The 21707-nt window shown below is 45.1% G+C and overlaps 1 protein-coding gene across 2 annotated transcripts in view; it reads right to left on the bottom strand.

Moving 5' to 3' along the window:
• Positions 1 to 1584: 1584 nt before the first annotated feature.
• Positions 1585 to 21707, bottom strand: part of EP300 (EP300 lysine acetyltransferase) — a gene marked incomplete at its 5' end in the record, with an annotated part of 74083 nt that continues 53960 nt past the window's right edge. For both annotated transcript variants that reach the window (XM_079714317.1, XM_079714316.1), the window contains 12 exons: positions 1585 to 4918; positions 5143 to 5424; positions 8131 to 8292; positions 9837 to 10001; positions 10786 to 10951; positions 11953 to 12066; positions 12728 to 12874; positions 12995 to 13145; positions 14323 to 14390; positions 18269 to 18346; positions 18992 to 19048; positions 21207 to 21287. In XM_079714317.1, the coding sequence (XP_079570443.1) occupies positions 2711 to 4918; positions 5143 to 5424; positions 8131 to 8292; positions 9837 to 10001; positions 10786 to 10951; positions 11953 to 12066; positions 12728 to 12874; positions 12995 to 13145; positions 14323 to 14390; positions 18269 to 18346; positions 18992 to 19048; positions 21207 to 21287 (3679 nt within the window). In that variant the 3' untranslated portion in view covers positions 1585 to 2710. The remainder of the gene's footprint in view (positions 4919 to 5142; positions 5425 to 8130; positions 8293 to 9836; positions 10002 to 10785; positions 10952 to 11952; positions 12067 to 12727; positions 12875 to 12994; positions 13146 to 14322; positions 14391 to 18268; positions 18347 to 18991; positions 19049 to 21206; positions 21288 to 21707) is intronic.

Genomic DNA, 21707 nt, shown 5'->3' with positions numbered 1-21707 from the left:
CACATCTTCCCCCTCCTCAGTACTGCCTTTGGCCTGGCGAGGACACCCTGTGTCCCCTCCCCATTTAATTATTTCTGCCCCCACTTCCTCCTTGCCACACTGGGGTGAAAACGTTCACACTTCAGTCCAGCTGTCTTTAGCCAAAGAGCCTAGGACTATGAACGCTGGGAATTTACTGCTTGGAAATGAGTTAGAATTCTAAATATTTCCCTTTTGAGGGCTCAGATCAACCCTGGGCCCCTAGTTGTGGGGACCATTATGGGGCCCTTTCTGTAACAGGCACTCAGCATCTTCTCTCTGGTCTCAGTCAAATGGACCTGAAGCTGGTTTTCCCACTAGGATCTGATTCTTCACTCCTCTGGGCAGGGTCCCTCCTCACCCCTCTCCACCTCTTCCCATTCATCTCCCCCACAAGGTCCAGTTTCATGCTACCCTTCCCGGAAACCTTCCCAATTCCCACCAGCCAGAAGCTTTTACCCCTGCTGCCTGTGTCCCCTGTGTATACCACTGAACACTTTTCTGTTTTATCTTAGGCATCATTCTGTCTTTTCTTCTAGATCTCGAGCTGGCTAGCCTGACGGAAGGGCTGCACCCTGTCCACGCGTGTTGTCTGGCCTGGCACAGGACATACGTGCTGCATGTATATCTGCTGGACCACAGACCTGAGGCAAGTGGACACCTGTTAACATTTTCTGGGGTGGGCGACGATTAATGCTGAGTGTGCGGGTTCACCTCACATGGAGATACTGGTTATTTTTCCTGAGACAATGTAAAATAGTGGAAAGGACAAACGGGAGTTTGAATTACGGTACTTGAAGAGAATCTTCTTTCTTTAGCCCTCAGCAGATGATCGAACATAGTCAGTGTAAAAGCTCTGTGACAGTAACAAGGAAGACCTGCCAAATGATGCCGAAGGAGCTCGCTCACAGTATTCTTCTGAGTTTTCAAACTTGTTCAAAGGCGATGTAATGTTCAGTTAGAGGGAGGACTGGTAACCTCTCCATTCTTCAGTGTCTAGCACAGTATCAGACTCCCTGTTGTCATCTCTCTCAGCCTCCTGGGTTTATTTCCACACAGTTTCCTTTCCTACAGCCTCATTTCCCTGATTTCCTGACTGGCAGGTAGCAAAAACAAAGTGTAACAGAGAATAGGGATGTATCATCAGCCCAGCTTCAAGTGCTTTTTCAAGGAGTTATTGTGACTTAGGCAGATATGACCCCTCTTCGGTGCTCATTCTTATCCCTGTAAGATGAGGGTGATTGGAAGACCATGAGGTTATCCCCAGGGGACCACAGAAGAAGGACCTGTATCAAGCTGATAAAGGCTAATTAGTATCAATTCAAACGGATAAAATGAACATTTAGCTGGTATTTGTTTTCCCCTGAACTTTGGACAAATTTACCAAAATCTGTTTTTTTACATCTATTTTATCACAAAAATCACTTCACGTAATAGTTAGGGAGGGCTGTAAGCTAGTGCTTGCACTCCCCCTCACCAACCTGAATCCTACACATCAGGCATTTAAACTGAGGCATTCTAAGATAAAGATGCAAGAAGTGAAACAAAGTCAGGTGTCTGTCTCACACAGTTTATTTAACAATAGGTAATAAGAAATCAAATTTAACAGTCTATACAGTGATCCAAAGTTCATATTTATAAGTAATCAACTTTAATCTCATGATTTACAAGTTGAGGGTTTTTGCTTTCTATTTTCAAGTTTTACAGAAAGTGTGTGTGTGTGTGTGTGTGTGTGTGTGTGTGTGTGTGTGTGTGTGTTTTGGGGGTGGACAGGGTAAGGAGGAAGAAAGCAAGCAAAGAAGAAACCCCAGGGACATTTTGCATGTTAAAATCATCCCACTGGAATCGTTTCTTACCCTCTTTTAAATTTTTTCCTTTGTTAGATGTAAAAATAACGAAAAAAATTCTTTCAAGAAACAGAACCACAATATATAATACATCAATTTGGCAGCTGCCCCTGTATATTTTGAAAAAGTCATTTTTCTCTCTACATGTACAAATTACTTTAATACTTGAAGTTTTTACGATCAGACTTACGGAATAGAAAATTTTCTGGAGCACAAAAGTTGACTTGAGGGGACTTTTTTTTCCTTTTTTTTTTTTTTTTAAACATTTTTAAAAGAATGAACATCTTTGCACCCAGAGAAAAAAGTTGGTATTTTAATATATATTTATATATATTTATATATATATAGACTGTAATTTTAAAGTAACATTAACCCCTTTTGTCCTCTGGTTTTAGAAATGTTCTTTTTTAACTCTTCCATAAAGTGAGGAAAATAGGGAAGAATGTCAACCATCTGCACCAGTAAATAATAACTATTAATATTACATATTTTCATTAATTTAAAAAAAATAATAAAACCTATTGGAGGTGCAAGGCGGGAGCATGTGGTTGGCTTCACAGACCTCAGCCTCCTCCCAGTGCACACTTGAACCAAACACACAAGGGAAAAAAAAACCAGGCTGGTGGGGACCAGCCATAACAAAAATAGATTCTTTGTGTTCTATCAATCATCACCCCTCAGGTTCATTTCGCATGTTTGCTTTAAACCACAAACAGCTACCGCGCAGTTCTTGTGTGTTCCAAGGAAAATTGTCTTTTAGGCTAAGAAAGATTCAAAAAAATTGTTTTCAGTACAAAAAGTCTCAAGAGAAAATAATTTTTTTGCTCCCAAAATACAAGGTGTCTCTAGTGTATGTCTAGTGTACTCTGTGAGAGGTTTGAATTCAAGTCTGAGTTGTCGGTGCTGAGTCCCAGGTCCGTGGCGCTGGCACCATGGAGGTTTGCCATGCCTGGATTGCTAGTCAGCTGAGAGAGCATCGAATTCTGGTCCGGGCTGGCAAAATGCCCTTGTTCCATGGGGTTGCCCTGGGCAGCGACCAGTCCGGGATGTGGAGAACTGGTCTGTGGGGAAACGTGGTGTGGAGAAGGCTGAGGCTGCATCCGTGGGGAAGGGCTGGAGTGGGGGGGCTGGGACTGTGGCCGCGGAGAAGGAACAGGCTGGGGAGACCGCACTTGATTGGAGAGAGATGGGATCTGCTGGCCTGGAAGGTGCGGGGACTGAGCCTGACTCGGGAGCATATGCTGCTGGGGGCTCATGGGGTTGGGCTGAGCGGGTGACCCCATCTGTTGCTGAAGGAGTCGCTGCTGATAGGCCTGCAGACCGGCTCCTGCCTCTGCCCCCAGGGCCTGGGGGAGCTGGGCCAGCTGGCCCCCGCTCCCTTGCTGCAGGTGCTGCATGTGCTGCTGCATCCGGGGCGGCGGTGGTGGCGGCGGCTGGGGGGCAGGGTAGCCCAGGCCCTGGGGCGGTTGGAACTGGCTGTGGCTGGCCAGCCCAGGTCCGACTCCTGGCCCCGCTCCCTGCTGCTGCTGCTGCTGCTGCTGCTGCATCATCTGCTGCCGCCTCAGAATGTCTCGGAACTGCGCCGGCATGGTGCTGTGATTCATGCTCATCTGCTGAGCCTGGGGGCTCATCCCCCCCATGGGCGGCGGGAGCTGCTGCTGCGGCGCTTGCTGCTGGGGCAGGCCAGCCCTCTGGACGCCCGCCTGCATGGGATTCAAGTTCGGCATGGCGGGGCTGGAGTGGACCCCCTGTTGGCCCGGCATGGCAGGGGGCTGCAGCCCTGGCTGGCCCTGGGGCACGCCGGGCTGCCCGGGGAGGGGCTGCGGATTGGAGTTGGCGTACTTGGCAGCCCGCTGCTTGATGAACGCAGCCAACAGCTGGGGGTTGGCGTGAAGGATACTAAGCACCTGTTGCTGCTGCAGCGGGGAGCTGGGAGACCTGAGAGTCCGCAGGAGGCTTTGTAAGGCTTGTTGAGACACAGTGCCCGGTTTGAGAGGGCTCACACCTACCTGGCCCAATCCCGGTTGGGGAGCCATGTTCAGGGGCTGACCGTGCTGTGACACTGACATCATGGCTGGCCTGGGCATCCCGGGCTGCAGGTGCTGGGGCTGAGGCAATCCTCCTTGGGCCCACGGTGGTGGCTGCTGCATCCCTGTGGGCCCCACCCCTGGCTCCAAATGCCCGCCGGGACCTCTGGCCATGGGGGGTGCGTTCATACCCATGGGGGCCATCGGAGTCATTTGGGGCATCTGGTGCTGGATCGGCCTTTGAAAAATTTGCACATGGGCCATCTGGCGCTGCGTCTCGGCTGCCCTCTGAATCTGCATCGCCATTTCCACCGCTGCAGGCGGGGGTCCTGGAAGGGGTGGCTGAGCAGTCTGCGGAGGGGTCGGGGGGGTGACCTGGCCAGCCGCCTTGCCCTGGGACACTGGGCCGGGAGCCTGAGTCCTGGGCAAGTAGGGCGGCATACTGGTGGGAGGGGTGGGCTGGGGCTGGGAGGGGGGCTGGGGCGTCTGTGGGGTGGTCGGCTGCTGGCCGGTGGGCGTGGTCGGGGTCGCAGGTGTCGGGGAGGGCAGGCCCTGCTGCTGCCCCACCACGCCAGCCCGCTGCATGCTGGCCATCCTCCTGCGGAGCATCTGGGCTTGCTGGAGCCGGTGCTGTAGCTGCTGCTGCCGGAGCTTCTGCTTGATGTTGAGGCAGAAGGGCACGGGGCACTTGTTCTCCTGGCAGTGCTTGGCGTGGTAGCAGCAGAGGGCGATGAGCTGCTTGCAGATGGGGCACCCTCCGTTGGTCTTCCGCTTGCAGCCCTTGGTGTGCTGCACAACCCGCTTCATCTTCTGGCAGGAGGGCAGGGAGCAGTTGGCATTTCGGCACTGGCAGGCGTGGACCAGAGACTGGATGCACCGCTGGATGCTCAGGCGGCGGGAGTCTCCCGGGCTCTGGGTGGCCGCGGCCTGCTGGTTGTTGCTCTCGTCATCTAACCCGAGACCGAGTTTCTCCATTTTGTGGTCATGGTTTTTAGTGTTATAGCAGGTGATACACAAATCATAATCCTGGGGGAAGACACAGGTGCAGGTCAACTCTCCAGGATTAAAGTCATTCAAAAGTATTTACATACTCTGCTTGGGCTAAATAAAAAGCCCCGTTTTAGAGAAAGTCTCTAACCAACCACTCAGATTTGAGACCAGACCCCGCCCACCCCGTCCTGTTACTCACCAGTGGCCCCCGGAGCCTAGGAAGCACCCCCCCGCCCCCCCACCCCCCGCTAGGGGCCTACCTCGCACACGGTGCAGTGCCAGCGCGTCTCCACGTGGTGTTTGCACTCGTTGCAGGTGTAGACGAAGCGGTCCTGGCTCTGGGTGTGCAGCTCCACCAGCATGCACATGGTGGACCACTGGGCTCTTCGGAGTGAGGAGAACTCCAGGTGCTTGTCCCTTGCGAGGGTGAGAAAGGCATCCCGCCCGTCCATCAGGTCGCAGGGGATGAGGGGGTCGGGATCAACGATGGGAGGCAGGGAGTTGGCGGCGGGGCCGGCGATGAGACGGATCACGAAGAAGACCTGCAAAACAGACAGTCTCATCCTGACTCTGGCACTAGAGCACCACGGGGCACTGGACCAGATGCCGCGGACGGGTGGGCCAGGCTGTGCACCTGGGGGGCCGGGACGCCTGGCTTAGTTTTATGACCACCTCGCAAGGTTACACGACATGGCCCTCTTTCTCCTGCTTCACTACCTCTGTGCTCTTCTCTGGGACTGTCTACGATGGGCCTAAAGAATCTACATCTTATGTTTTCTACCTCATTCAATAATTTCTTCAAAAGAAGACTGGTTGGGTACAGCACCGTACAGTGGACATTTTGCCTCAAAGTGGTCTACTTTAAGATGCAATCCATGGTTTAACCTGACTCTAATCATAAGGAAACAGAAAAATCAAATTGAGGGACTTTCTATAAAACAATTGGCCTGGAGTCTTCCATGTCATGTTAAGAAAGTAAGGCTAGGAACCGAAACATGGCGACTCGGCAAGGAGCAAGAGAAGCAGTTCCGAGATGGCGGCAGCAGGCGAGGTTCCTGAGCGTGAAGCCACAGCGCGCTCACGCAGAAAACGCCCTCCTTCCTAGAAGGGACTTGCTGCAATAAAGTTAAAAAGAAAATGTAGCAGAATGTTAACAGTTGGTGAATCTAAGTGAAGGCTATGGGAGGGCATCTTCTATATAACTTTCCTGTAAGTTTGGAGGAAAAAAAAAGTTGGTAGGGGTGGGAAAATAAAAAGCAAAACCTCCCTCGTCCTTGCTACAGAAACAGCAAATGTTGAAGTTTGTTCATTGAAGTTTAAAGACACACAACCACCATTAATTCCCATAACCACTGGTGTAAAAGCTGCAAGAGGAAGCTGGGATTATATATGTAATAAAAAAATGTAAAATGGAACCTTTAAGAGATCAAGACCTTGTGAGTAACTGCTGTATTGCCCACTATATTCTACCAGTTTTTCAGAGGCTGAAAATCTGTGCAAACTGGCAGTAACATCTGTTATATACTTGGGCAGCAATGCTGGCATAAAACAAGAGTCTAGAAAAAGAACACAGGGATTTCCCTGGCGGTCCACTGCTTAAGACTCCATGCTTCCACTGCAGGGGGCATGGGTTCGGTCCCTGGTTGGCGAGCTATTAAGACCCTGCATGCCACACAGTGTGGCCAAAAACAAAAACTTGAAAAAAACAAAAAAAGAAAACATAGGACAAGAGTGCACACACTGACTAAAGACATATAAAAACAGATGCCAGGGCTTCCCTGGTGGCGCGGTGGTTGGGAGTCCGCCTGCCGATGCAGGGGACACGGGTTTGTGTCCCGGTCTGGGAGGATCCCACATGCCGCGGAGCGGCTGGGCCCGTGAGCCATGGCCGCTGAGCCTGTGCATCCGGAGCCTGTGCTCCGCAGCGGGAGAGGCCACAGTGGTGAGAGGCCCGCGTACCGGAAAAACAAAAAACAAACAAAAAAAACCAAACAGATGCCAAAAGTTAAAAACATCAAGGGAGGACTATGTTGTGTGTCTGACCTTGTAATACTGGGTTTGATATTGTGGCTCAAAGAAAGCACTCATAAAGCAAGGAAGAGCATTTTGAAAATGTGATCACACACAGGAAAGTACTTGATGTAACAAGTAGCGAATGTCTGCAGCAACCCATTCAAAAGAAGGGCAGATAAAACCATCTGGTGACTCCCCAGGAAATCTTCACTATGGCTAACCATCCAATAACAAACCATTATGACTGATTCCACTGTATGTCACCCTAGAGCTAAGACAATACTTGAATTTAACCTAAATTGACGACCTTAGATTCTAACTCCTAACAGGTGACTACTACCCACATCTTCAGATGATGTATCCACAACTTAAGTCACACCTATTGCAACATACTCTAAGGGCTTTCCCCAACTGCTGTTACGACAGAATTCTGTGTCACTATATATTGCTCTAAACAGCTGACAATCATTATCTAAGTGAGGCATCCACACCTTGAACCAAGCCTTCAAGTTCCCTCTCCACATAATGGCCTCTTCCTATAAGAACTTGACTATGATGTCTGAACACAGAGCCAAACAGATGTTAAAAAAAAAAAAATCAAAAAACAAACTGACATGAATTACCCTTCAAGACTCCTCATCTTAGCAATGATGACGTTGGGGGGAAAAAGTCCAACACACCCAGTTTTACTCCCAAGCTACCTACAACAATAAATAAGCAATTCAAATAATGAAATAATTCAAAGTTTTAACTTTGCTGAGAAGGTGTTACAGGTGCATATATGAAAGTTTAACTTTTCTTCAATTCTCTACACTTCCCAGTTCCCTTTCAGGAAGGCAAATATTCATTCATTTTGCCAAAGTTCCATTACAGACAAACTGGAATGGCCAAATGGAGTTCTAAGGAACTTGGTCTAAAACAAAACAATAAAGGTACCCAACAAGCCAATCTCCTGAACAACGGAGAGAAATACAAACATAAAAGGATTACAAAAAACAGGGTCAGACAAACTCTGCTCATACTTTCCCAACACCATCTAACTTTGTAACAGCTACAAATCAAAGACGGCTTACCAGTTCCTATTCTCACCACCCACTCGAGCCATCCTCTTTTTGCCTTCTTTCCCCTCCAATGATTTTCTTCCTTCTGAATTTCAAATGGTCTGGTGCTCACATCACAGACACCACACACGGTGGGCAGTTTCTGAGAAGCCCTGCCCTGGGTCTGCATCTTACCTCTTTGTGCTTCTCCATGGTGGCGTACAGCTTCTGCGAGAGGTCGTTGGACACACTGGGCAGGCCTGGCTTTTTCTTACTGCCCCTACTCAGGCTGCTCTTGTTTTTGCTAGTTTTCTTATTATTCTTCTTTTTAGCATTTTTGCTGTCTCCCTTTGTCACCTGCAGTTTAGCACAAGAGGACAAGAAAATGTTAACTATTTGTTAAGAGATTTAAGAAAAAATAATGGTAAAAAGACTCCATTTTTGAAACTAGAGATCATAACCTTCCACCTTCCACCGTCTGCTCTCTTCATACATCCTCTTTTTTTTAAGGCTGTTATTTACAGTAAACTAAAGTTTACTAACGTTTTTGCACTTATTTTCTCCCAGTGAAGAATGTCTCCACTAATGTCTCTTCATTAAGACAATGGCAGCCTTAGCTTTTTGGCCAGAAGAACCCTGCAGACCAAGGAGACACCTCAGGTGGACCCAGGCTATCCCAGATTTGAGGACAAGAACAAGGAGTGAGTGGCAGTGTGCTCTAGAGAAGTGTGCCCACGAGTAGGGAGCCAAAGGCCTTGGCTACACTTCCTTCCACTCACTTTCTATAATTTTATGGGCCTACTATTCAAAAAAAAAACCTTGAAAAACATTCAATCAAGGAGTTTAAACTGCAGGCTGTAAAGGGTTCTTATTAGACTATTTAAGGGTGACTTTAATAGTTCAGACTAAGCAAGGGCAATCTAGATAAACTATGGAGAAATAAACGACAAGGAAAAGCTCCTCAGATGATCCATCTACAACAGAGGTTCTGTTTGGGGACTGGCAAACTCTGGCCCAGGCCTGTTTTTGTATGGCTAAGAATGATGGTTTTTATATCTATGAAGTGTTGTTTAAAGAAAAAAAGAATGTGCTGGAGACAATATATGACCTGTAAGGCCCAAAATATTCATAATCTAGACCTTTGCAGAGAAAGTTTACCAACCCCATGCTCTAGATGGGTAATTTTCTCAGTCTTCCATTACTAGAAATCCAAGATTCCATTTAAAAATGAGGTCTGGTACTTCCCTGTGGTCCAATGGCTAAGACTCCGTGCTCCCAATGCAGGGGGCCCGGGTTCGATCCCTGGTCAGGGAAGTAGGTCCCGCATGCTGTAACTAAGACTCTGCGGAGCCAAATAAATAAATAAATATTTTTTAAAAATTAGGTCTGGGACTTCCCTGGTGGCTCAGTGGTTGAGAATCCACCTGCCAGTGCAGGGGACACGGGTTCGAGCCCTGGCCCAGGAGGATTGCACATGCCACGGAGCAACTAAGCCTGTGCGCCACAACTACTGAGCCTGTGCTCTAGAGCCTGTGAGCCACAACTACTGCAGCCCGCGTGCCTAGAGCCTGTGCTCTGCAACAAAGAGAAGCCACCACAATGAGAAGCCCATGCACCGTAACAAAGAGTAGCCCCCGCTCGCCGCAACTAGAGAAAGCCCGCACACAGCAACGAAGACCCAAAATCAGCCAATCAATCAATCAATTTATATATTAAAAGAGGTCTGATGCTAAAAAAGGCTTAAAACCACTCAAGTAGAACCACAGTAACTTATCTACGCCAATATTTCTTGCCCAACTTGAAGAGCTGAGAGCTTTAAGACCATGTTGAAAACTTAAGCTCACTTCTGGGTTATACATGAGAATAGGCAGAGGCTGGAAAGGGAAATGCAAAGCCCTCACATCTGTGCTTTCGTTGCTGGTGTTCTCCTCTCGCTTTCTCTCTTCCTCCTCCTGTTCCAGTTCCTTAATGCTCTCTTCCAGTACATTGGGCCAGAAATCACCTTCAAAGTAAGGCAATTCCTTCGCACTTGTTAATCGATCTTCAGTAGCTTGTTTAAAAATATCCTGTGAAAATATCCGTGTACAAATAAGAATTTATATATTAAAAAAAAAACACGTTTATTATACAGAAGCAGTCATAGCTGACGGATGCAAGAAACATGAAGAATCAGATGTGTCTTCTGGAAGATGGCAAGAGATTTTATACCCAAGTCTGATGTCCGGGGAGACATTTAGTGTCACAAACAGTGCAAGGTCTGGTCTGAAATCAGTATTTCTGGTTCCTCTTTCCTCTACCCACGAGGACAGGGAACTTATCCGCCTTTATATAACCAAGTGGCAAACTATCCTGTCAGGAACAATAGCAAAGGCAGCATCATTCACACCGTGGCTTCTACCACTCTTGAGACAGAACGCAGTGCGACGGGAGGCACGCCCGCCTTGCACACACCCTTGAAGTATCAGCAGTTCCTACTGAGAAATATGTTCCAAACAACCCCGATTACAATTACTGGAAACCACATGGTTAAAGAATGATTTGCTGGGCTGCTTAGGAAAACACCCATTTCATGTTTTCCTCCCCATGAGTAAAAACAGATAAGATATTTAGTAGTTCAAGTTTCTTAGCATGAGATACCCTACAATCACAAATGGCTATTAAATATTTTGCCAGATCCACTCATCTTAGTAATTCAGGAAAGAAAACACCCGCTATCAAATTAACTTAATTTTACAAATTACATGGAAGAGGGAGAACAAACAGAAGATTTTTGTTAAGATAGTAAAAAGAGCAGAATACAGAGCAGCAGGATTAGTCAAGCCACAGTTCTATCATCCCCCCACTCCTGACCTTGTAGTCATGGACAATTCGCTCGGATACAGCCTTGTCGAGCATCTTTTTGTACCACTCCTGCAGTCGCTTGGGCTTGGGTATCTTCTGGTCGGGGGGGTGGCAATGGAAGATGTAGTCGTCTCCCTCACTTGGAGGGCATGCCCAAATATGCCCTGTTGTATATCTAACAACACAAAGAGAAGGAACATTCAAGAGAAAGATCACCCATTCTAGAAAGAATGTTATACTTTAAACTACAAAGTGGAGTCAGTACAGAAACCAATGACTTCCCCAAGATAATACAAAGTGTGCAATCCACATCAGACCAAAAGTCTTAGGCCAGGGACTTCCCTGGTGGCACAGTGGTTAAGAATCCACCTGCAAATGCAGGGGATGCGGGTTCGATCCCTGGTCCTAAAAGATCTCACATGCCGTGGAGCCACTAAGCCCATGAGCCAGAACTACTGAGCCTGCACGTAGCAAAGAGAAGCCACCGTAATGAGAAGCCTGCACACCGCAACGCAAGAGTAGCCCCCGGCTGCAGCAATGAAGACCCAACGCAGCCAAAAAAAAAAAAAAGAAAAAAAGTCTTTCAGGCCAGAACTAGGCATAACCCTGGATCAAAAAAATCCCAAATTTGCATTTAAAGACCAAACAAAAGCTACAATGCAAAGGAAAATGAATCCATGTCAGCAGGAGGGCTAAATGAAATGCAAACTGTTAAAAGGAATAACCTGCAAGGTGAGGTGGTGGTGAGGTGCTAAATATTCTCAAATACATATATACCTTGAAGGTAAGGAACCAGTCTGATGAATTTTTTTTATCTCCAGACCTTAGTGTGATTTTGGTTTTGATACTCTGGTTTCAAAAGGTGCAAAAGGACCAAGTGCAGGTTAAGGTTCTGGCCCTTCAAATCAAACTGTACCTAATAGCTTAACTGAACAAAATAAAACAATCTGGGATGGGTGCAACTACGGTCAAAATATCCATTTCTTTCCCACTGGCAAAATTAACCAAGGGTCTCCAAATTATAGTTCCATTAGATGAAAGCCAAAGTTGAGGAAAAAAGACCAAAAGTTACATATTTGCATGTATTATATATCTCACCATAATATCACAGTGGTGATTAGTTTAAAACTAATTAAACAAGTTGTTTTTAAAACTAGCATTTGTTTTTATGCTTACCCTAATTTCTTGACGTATTCCAAATACCCAATTAGAATTTCATGATAGACTGCAGTCCTCAAGCATTTAGGACGGAAGAAATGAACACTATCCAGGTATGAGATGTATACTCTCCTATACCAAACGAGGAGAAAGAAGCCAGGTCAAGTCACGGAACGAGTTCCTACTGATGTGGCTAAAAAAACACCTTCTCTCTTTTCTGCACCCTTTGCTGACCTTGTCATTTTTAATGCTTATCACACAATATTACAGTTATTTAGGTAAATGACTAGATTGTGAACCCATCGGGGGGTTTTGTGGGCCTGTGGCTCTATTACAGTCTCAGCACCTAGCAGGCCTGAGACACAGTATAATCAGTCAGTATTGAGCAATCCAAACATATTCTGGCAACACTCTTATTCTGGCCTTTATACTATTTTGGAAATGGAGAATTCTAAACCATATTCTACCTCATTTGTATGACATTCTTTCACGTACATCTCAGCAAGGTACTTGAAACAACCTAGACTTAATTACATTTTCTGAAAAGTCGTCAGTTTGTTTCCTATTTTGTGTTTTAGGCTGCTGTTCACATCCCTTTCCCTATTACTATGACCACACAAGAGCAGTATTTTCTAGTTTTGTTTTCGTTTTGTTTCACTTCAATACTACACACTTGAAAACCTGCATTTCCAAAACAAGCACATCAAATATTTTCTTGTCCATTATGCTTGTTTACCTTACTATAACTTCAAACTCCTACGCAAATCAGAAAGTAGCCACAGTAAAGTCTTACCTCTGGTTGGGCGGGGGGCAGTCAGAACCATACTCTTGAACGTGCATGCCAAAGAAACACAAGTCAACACCATCAATCTCCTCAAAGGCAAAGAGGGCTTTGGTTCGATATGGAAAGGATTCTGCCATCTCTCCACTGTCTACAAACCTAAACAATTCATGTTGGAGGGAAAGACCACAACATTTCATTCAGATTAGATTCATCAACAGTAACTGTGTATGAGCAACTGTGGATCCACAGAGAAGAAAAGGGGAAATTATTAGGTACCTTGCTTTCATGCCTGGTTTGACTTCCACAGTTTTGTCAGAAGCATGAACTACTCTAACAGTGACCTCTCCTGACTCAGGGTGATTTTGTCGCCTCAGAAAGTCATTCACACGATTCTCCAGAAAGGTGCCAAGCCTGGTAGATGGCAACCCTAAGAATTTAAAAGTTAAAAGTTCAGTAGTATCTAAGGTGCAAATTTATTACTATCAGTCTTAAGTTTCAATACCAAATCTCATTTCTGCTTTTTTCTGCTTTTTCAATACTAACAAGATTACTTGCTAGATTTTGTTAAGTTAGCAATCCAGTCAATACTTAAAAAGAAAATTTAATGTGGAACACTTCATGAGTCTATCATCCTTACAGAGCGCCATGCTAATCATCTCTATATCATTCTGATTTCAGTATATGTGCAGTTAAAGCAAGCAGGGTAGTTAATACTTTTTAAATGTTATTTTCCCCAACTTTCTATTTTGAAAAATTTTCCTTTTCAGAAGAGTCAAAAAACAGAACAAACACTCATATGCACTTTGCCTCAATTGCAGTAATATTTAACAGCTGTTGGGTGCTTTAATAAGCTTTACAGAGGATTAAAAGCAACCTGTAGATCAGCAAAAAACTGCAAAGGCATCATTCTACAAAACTAAAACTGACTGCCATCCCCACCCAACTGAAAAGGTCAGACAGGTCTAAATGCAGTCCTGACTAAGGGTATACACAAAACTGAGGGAATCATTCATCAGATGGCAATTCTGGGAAATCTGGCCTCCATCAGGATACGTGTAGGAACAAGAAAAACACATATCCTCCTTCTTATAAATAACTAGGTCTAATGATTTTCACACCAAAAAGTACATTACAGTTCGACGTTAAGTACATCATGGAAAAATTATTTGGTTTTCACTTTGGTTAAATATTTCAAATAGGGGCTTCCCTGGTGGCGCAGTGGATAGGAATCTGCCTGCCAATGCAGGGGACACGGGTTCAATCCCTGGTTGGGAAGATCCCCCATGATGCGGAGCAACTAAGCTCGTGCACCACACCTGCTGAGCCTGCGCTCTAGAGCCCGCGAACCGCAACTACTGAAGCCCGCGCTTGGAGCCCGTGCTCCGCAAACGGGAGAAGCCTCTGCAATGAGAAGCCGGCACACCACAATGAAGAATGGCCTCCACTCAGAAGCGAAGACCCAACGCAGCCAAAAAATAAATTAACTAAAAAAAATTTTTTAAATTTCAAATAATGTTGAAACAAAATAATTCATTCTGGATGTTTATTTTTAACTATGCTTCAGTGAAGCTTTGCCAAATTTTACCTGTAAGCATGAAACTTACTTTTAGCAGAAAACTTATTTTCTTTTCTAGTTCGTGCAGTCTTCTTTAAACAGCCATCACAGACAAATCTAAAATGTAAACCAAGACTTTGCTTAAACAACTTAGAGAAACACTTGAAGTAACGTATGCTATAGAATCTATCTTATGTATGTGTAAGGTTCAAATTTAAAAGACAACCTGGGAGCAATATTTCTAAATACACAACAAAGAGTTAATATAACCAATATACACAGAGCTTTTAGAAACATTAAGAGAAAAAGGATAAAAAACCTAATTGACGGCCTCCCTGGTGGTGCAGTGGTTAAGAATCTGCCTGCCAATGCAGGGGACACAGGTTCGAGCCCTGGTCCGGAAGATTCCACGTGCCACGGAGCAACTAAGCCCGTGCGCCACAACTACTGAAGCCCGTGCGCCTAGAGCCTGTGCTCTGCAACAAGAGAAGCCACCGCAATGAGAAGCCTGCGCACCGCAGAGTAGTCCCCCAACTTGCCACAACTAGAGAAAGCCCGCGCGCAGCAACGAAGACCCAACACAGCCAAAAAAAAAAAAAAAACAAAACCTAACTGAGAAATAGACAAAAGACACGAAGAAATGTGAAGGGCATATAAATTGGCATACATGTGCAAAGATGTTGGAGAATCACAGATTAAAGCAGAAAATTTGTGTTATGGCCAATCACATTGGCAAAAGTCTATATGCTACCGGTGGGAATGTAAATAAGTACGTTTTGAAAGCAGCACTAATATTTTTTTTAAAAAGTATTTTTTGACTGTGCTGTGGGATCTTAGTTCCCTGACCAGGGATTGAACCTGTGCCCCCTGCATTGGAAGCCCAGAGTCTTAACCACTGGACTGCCAGGGAAGTCCAGCACTAATAGATTTTAAATGTACATTCTCTTTGTTCTTGCAATTACATAAGGATGTGTGCATAAGTAGAATTTCTTAGAAAAACTGGAAACCACATAAGTACGCATCAACTGGCTGGCTGATCTTCAGTTGCAAGGATCATTGAAACTCCCTTAATTATCCTTACCCACTCTGTAATTAAGGAAAGCACTAAAAAGGCCTATCTAAAGACAAGCCATATAAACATCAGCTACTGCGCTTTTCCTTAGTGTTTTTTTCTGGAAATTTGTTAATTAGCCTCTTCTTTCCTGTGACCTCCAAACTAGCATCAACAGTCAGTCCAGGGGACTTTCCTGGTGGTCCAGTGGCTGGGACTCCACGATCCCAATGCAGGGGGCCCATGTTCGATCCCTAGTCAGGGAATTAGATCCCACATGCTGAAACTAAAGATCTCGCAGCCAAAGTTCTTGCATGCCGCTACAAAGATCCCACGTGCCACAACTAAGACCCGGCATAGCCAAATAAAGGAATGAATGAACGAATGAATATTAAAAAAAAATGTCACTGGAGGGAAAGCAACCTAGAAAATAAAGCTCTTAAAACCACAACAACAACAGTCCAGGAAAAGAGCAGGGAGTAGATATCCATTCTAATGAGTCACTTAATACACAGATACTCCCCCAAGCCTTCCCTTGGAACAGAGCTGGGATCAGCCCCATTCCTGGAGAAAGAGAGGTAGCCCATAGCAGTAAACACGTAAGTGTCACAATGGACAAAAATCCACTCACTGCCCATGAAAGGCATTGACGATGTGCACCCTGGGTAAATATGTGGAGAATATTCAGAAACAGAACATGAGGCCCAAGAATACCTAGTTCATTGAAGTCTGTATCTAGTCATTTTCATGCAACTTTGCCTTTCACTGGACAACACCTAGTTAACTATTATCCAACTCCCCAAAATATTTTATGTTTGCTTGCTTGTCTGCCTGTTTCTTTTATTTATTTATTTATGGCTGCGTTGGGTCTTCGTTGCTGTGTGTGGGCTTTCTCTAGTTGTGGCGAGCGGGGGCTGCTCTTTGTTGTGGTGCACGGGCTTCTCATTGCAGTGGCTTCTCTTGTTGCGGAGCACAGGCTCTAGGCACGTGGTCTTCAGTAGTTGTGGCGTGTGGGCTCAGTAGTTGTGGTGCACGGGCTTAGTTGCTCCACGGCATGTGGGATCTTTCAGGACCAGGGCTTGAACCCGTGTCCCCTGCACTGGTGGGCAAATTCTTAACCACTGTGCCACCAGGGAAGTCCCCTGGTTAGGACTTGATTTAAAATCTTTTGGGGGACTCCCCTGGTGGCACAGTGGTTAAGAATCTGTCTGCCAATGCAGGGGACACAGCTTCGATCCCTGGTCTGGGAAGATCCCATGTGTCTCAGAGCAACTAAGCCCGTGCGACATGACTACTGAGCCTGCGCTCTAGAGTCCGCAAGCCACAACTGAGCCCACGTGCCACAAGTACTGAAGCCCGCGTACCTAGAGTCTGTGCTCCGCAAAAAGAGAAGCTCCCGCTCGCCGCAACTAGAGAAAGCCTGCGCACAGAAACGAAGACCCAATGCAGCCAAAAAAAACCCCCCAAAAAACAAACAAACAAAAAAACCCTAACCACGGTCACCATTCAGTATGCCGTTCAGTGCGATGTTCTCTCAGAGGCAGAAACAGAAGTGGCTCCTTGGCAACCTGCATTATCCATACCGTCTAGTTTTTCTACTGCAATGTAAGTAATGTTCAAAATCTAGCAGGTTTAATTGTCTAACATCTCCTTGCTGTTTTCCAGGTACTACAGACTCCCTGTTACCCTCTATTGATAAATCTTTTGTATTTACTTTTTTTTGTGGTACACGGGCCTCTCACTGTTGTGGCCTCTCCCACTGAGGAGCACAGGCTCCGGACGTGCAGGCTCAGCGGCCATGGCTCACGGGCCCAGCTGCTCCGCGGCATGTGGGATCTTCCCGGACCGGGGCATGAACCCGTCCCCCCTGCATCGGCAGGCGGACTCTCAACCACTGCGCCACCAGGGAAGCGCTGTATTTACTTTTTAAATTATTATTATTATTCTTCTTTTGCAGTACACAGGCCTCTCACTGTTGTGGCCTCTCCCGTTGCAGAGCACAGGCCCTGGATGCGCAGGCTCAGCGTCCGTGGCTCACGGGCCTAGCTGCTCCGTGGCACGTGGGATCTTCCCGGACCGGGGCACAAACCCGTGTCCCCTGCATTGTCAGGCGGACTCTCAACCACTGCGCCACCAGGGAAGCCTTGTATTACTTTTGATGCACAATGACCACCAAAGAATTTGAAACAGAATAAAGTATTTGTATATGGATTAAAACAATGCAAATAAGAGAAATATCTATATTTTTGGATTCTAGGTTATTTAATATTTTAAAACTGGATTTTAATGATCTTTTCCCAAACCAGAATTCTAGGGACTTCCCTGGTGGCGCAGTGGTTAAGAATCCGCCTGCCAACGCAGGGGACACGAGTTTGAGCCCTGGTCCGGGAAGATCCCACATGCCGTGGAGCAACTAAGCCCACGTGCCACAGCTACTGAGCCCGTGCACCTAGAGCCCGTGCTCTGCAACAAGAGAAGCCACCGCAACAAGAACCCTACGCACTGCAACCAAGAGTAGCCCCTGCTCACCGCAACTAGAGAAAGCCCGCTTGCAGCAACGAAGACCCAACACAGCCATAAATAAATAAATAAATAAATAAAAAAGAATCTGCCTTCCAACGCAGGGGACATGGGCTTGATCCCTGGTTGGGGAACTAAGATCCCACGTGCTGCGGGGCAACTAAGCCCGTGCGCCACAACTAGAGAGCTTGTGCACTGCAACTACTAAGCCCGTGCCACAACTACAGAGAAGCCTGCAGGCCACAGCAAAGAGCCTGTGCACCGCTACTAATACCCGACGCAGCCAAAAATAAATAAACTAACAAAAAAAAGAATAATTCCAAGAGACACTAACTTTGAAGATAAAATATAATCATTGCAGAGAAGACAAACTTCCTAAAATTCACAACAAAGAAAAAGTCTAGGGAAAATACTGATGTCTCACCCAGATGGCCAGATGATCTCATGATGAAGGACACAGATCTGATGCATCTTTCTTCCACACTCCGTACATTCAACAAACCTGGAAAGGAAAAGTCAAAATGTCAAGATTAAATCCAAAAATTTAACCAAATCAAAACTTCCAATATTTCCCAATTTCTGACAATTCAAAAGATAGCCAAAATCACGTCCAAAGAATTGAAGAATAGTTTTTAAAAGCTCTTTAGTGTAACAGGTAGAGCAAATCTCAAAAGCAGTTTAGTCATTAAATATGAACTGTGACTATGGAATAAAAAGTGAAAGATCAAGATGACTGCTGCTTAAACTTCCTAGTGAGTCTGACACCATCATATCCATTCCAGGAATGCCTAGAATACCAGTACATCTCTGTACCTCTGAATACCTCTGAAAGGCCTCACTATAAAGGAGGGGATTATGAACTGGTCTGAAAATACAGAGGACAACAGGGCTGGAATAATGGCACTGAGCAGAGGTAGCTGTGTGCGTCACTCAAGCCTATAAAACACCAAAATATTAGGTAGATTTAGTGAAATGTAAATGAATACTAACCATATGTAAATTTTAGCACTTCTACCATCTCTGTTAGATGTATGTTATAGATTTAGTCCAAGAATATAGAATCATCTATCTCACTGGCTGTGAAACAAGAGAATGAAAGGAAGAAGGAAAATCAAAGTGTACTGACTACTCAAGGCAAACTACTTACAGTTCAGGATCCAGAGTGTCATTTTTTCTCTTCGAAAATTGTTCTTTATTTATTGTACTAAGGAAAGAAGAGGGACACAATGAGAACAAGCAACACAGAAAGATTAGCAGTCTGACTACTGTTCTAATAACCAAAGGACAAAAACCCCACCCTGTAAGTGGATTATTTAAATCTAAGAATATACCAAGGATACAACAGAACATTCTTGGCTCCCACAAAATGCACATTTACATGCCTATGTTTTTGGAAAGGACTTTATAGTAAATCTGTTCCCATTTACAGGAAGAGGAGAACCCAATAGGAACTAAAAACATGAATTTGTTCTTCTTTTCCTTTTAAAATCTTGCCTACTACTCTTAGTGTTAGGTATTTACACCTTCTAATAGTTTAATGTTCCTAGACTGAGCTACGTATGAAAGATACTGTGTATAGAGGGAGCTAAACCACTATTTATAAAAAATACTAAATTTTCAGGACAGTCTAGTCAAACTTTTTATATTAATAAAAAATTTCAATATTAAGAATACATATTTCAGGGCTTCCCTGGTGGCGCAGTGGTTGAGAGTCCGCCTGCCGATGCAGGGGACACGGGTTCGTGCCCCGGTCTGGGAGGATCCCACATGCCGCGGAGCGGCTGGGCCCGTGAGCCATGGCCGCTGGGCCTGTGCGTCCGGAGCCTGTGCTCCGCAACGGGAGAGGCCACAACAGTGAGAGGCCCACATAACGAAAAAAAAAAAAAAAAAAAAAAAAAAAAAAAAAGAATACATATTTCAGGTTAGAGTTAGCCAAAAAAGGGTATTCATTTAAAACTCTCCCCATGGCCTCCTACCCTGAAATCTAGCCTACCACACTGCTCATAGCCTCACAAATACAGGAGCTAACAGTCTTATTCTCTACCTAGAACAAACTCCAGGGGGCCCAACTTTGACTACTGTGACTCCACCTCACAAAAATGAGGAATGAGGACATTTCCCCATTTAAACTGTTTTCTACTAGTTACAGGCTAGAGATTCATCGCTACCTGGCCTAAGGTCTTGCTACCCAAAGTGTGTTCTAAAGACAAGCAGTCTAGAAGGACCTGGGAACTTGTTAGTATTGCACACTCCCAGGCTCACTGCTGACCTGAGGAACTGCAAGAGGGGTTTCTACACTCTTCACAGTCAGAGTGGTGCTGTACTAAGGTACAGAATATGTGCCACTCAGTAGTACCCATGGCTGCCTCCCTTTGCTGCATCAGACCTGACTTCCCTGGTTTAGCCAAGGTCAGAAAAATCTCTTAAGGTTCAAGGGGACCCAGTATCTACCCCCAGACCAGTACCAGACCCCACCATATTATATGTCAATGGTGACTGAAGAAAAAGTACAATTTGAAAACCCAATTTGAAAACACTAACCAGTTTTTCTCAGAAGGCCTGTTTTTACTAGTAACATAACAATTCCATACTTTTTTGGGAAATGTTCTGAATTGACTGTTTATTATAGGTTAAACTGGAAGAAGCTGAAGAATATTAAAAGGACACCAAATAGTTCTTTCTTCCTAAAGCAGTCCAAATTTGAGTGTAAAAAAAAAAAAACCTAAATCTTAGAGATGAGAAGTACTATGAGGCAGTTTAGGCTACGTTTGAACATTCTTCTTGGCATTTCCCAAAGCACAAGAGCATGCGAGACTGTGAAAGTCCAACCAAGTCTCTTTCTAATAAATCACTCTCACAAACTCCTAAACCCCTAATGATGTTAAATGACACTGACGATTATAATGACTTTGGTATCGTTAACCTTTATGAGAAGGCTGTAAGGTGGTTATATTTGTTCAATTCCTCTCAAACTCAAAACAGTTAACAATGAAGTTCCCTTGCACTAGAGCCTTTCACTTTTTAGGAGAAGCTGATTATTTCCCTATAGAAGAAGTATATCTAAAATGACCATCCAATATTGATGTATTCCCTAGATCAGTACCGACACAACTTACTGCTATGATGGAAATGTTCTCTATCTGTGCTGACCAATATGGCAGCCACCAGCCACAGATTGTCTACTGAGTAACTGAAATTGGGAATTTTAAATTTTATTTACTTTGAATTAATTTGAATTTAAATAGCTACCTGTGGCTATACGATACTGGACAGCATAACCCAGGACCACTTAGAAGCCTAAGTATAATCACCTGACAACAAACTAATAAGAGAGTACTTTCCAAAATAATATAGTTACTTACGTTTGAGGCTGGGAAGGGTCATCCCCCAAAGAAACGCTCTCCCCTTGGATTTCATTGAAACACTTCTCACAGAAATGATACCTGTCGGCAAGAAGGCCATACTGGGGTGAACTGTTCCGTTCACACAACACAGCCCAAGCCAAGCAACGAAGCCACCAATCACAGCAGGCCAAGAGGGGGACGGGAGCAGAGAGCAGGTCATCAACGGCGACAAGGACATTCAATGATGCAGATTTATGGGCACCACAGTTTGGGTTTTGTTTTTGGTTTTTGTTTTTTGCAATCAAAGCCAAGTGCAGACAACGACAAGCATGAGGGAGGAAAAAAAAAAACACAAAACAAACGAAGAAATGAGGGATTGCAGGACAACAAAAAACATAAAAGCAAGACAAGACAACACAAAGCAGAAAGCCAAGGCAAAGCACAGATTAGCATTAAATATCTCAATGGGATCACAAGTAGCAAATGATTACAGCAAATAAAACAAGTCTCACACGGACC

This window comes from Hyperoodon ampullatus (genome assembly GCF_949752795.1).
Source record: "Hyperoodon ampullatus genome assembly, chromosome: 11".
Taxonomy (NCBI): Eukaryota; Metazoa; Chordata; class Mammalia; order Artiodactyla; family Ziphiidae; genus Hyperoodon; species Hyperoodon ampullatus.
Note: the sequence above shows the minus strand (reverse complement) of the source record. Positions and strands in the feature narration are given on the sequence as shown.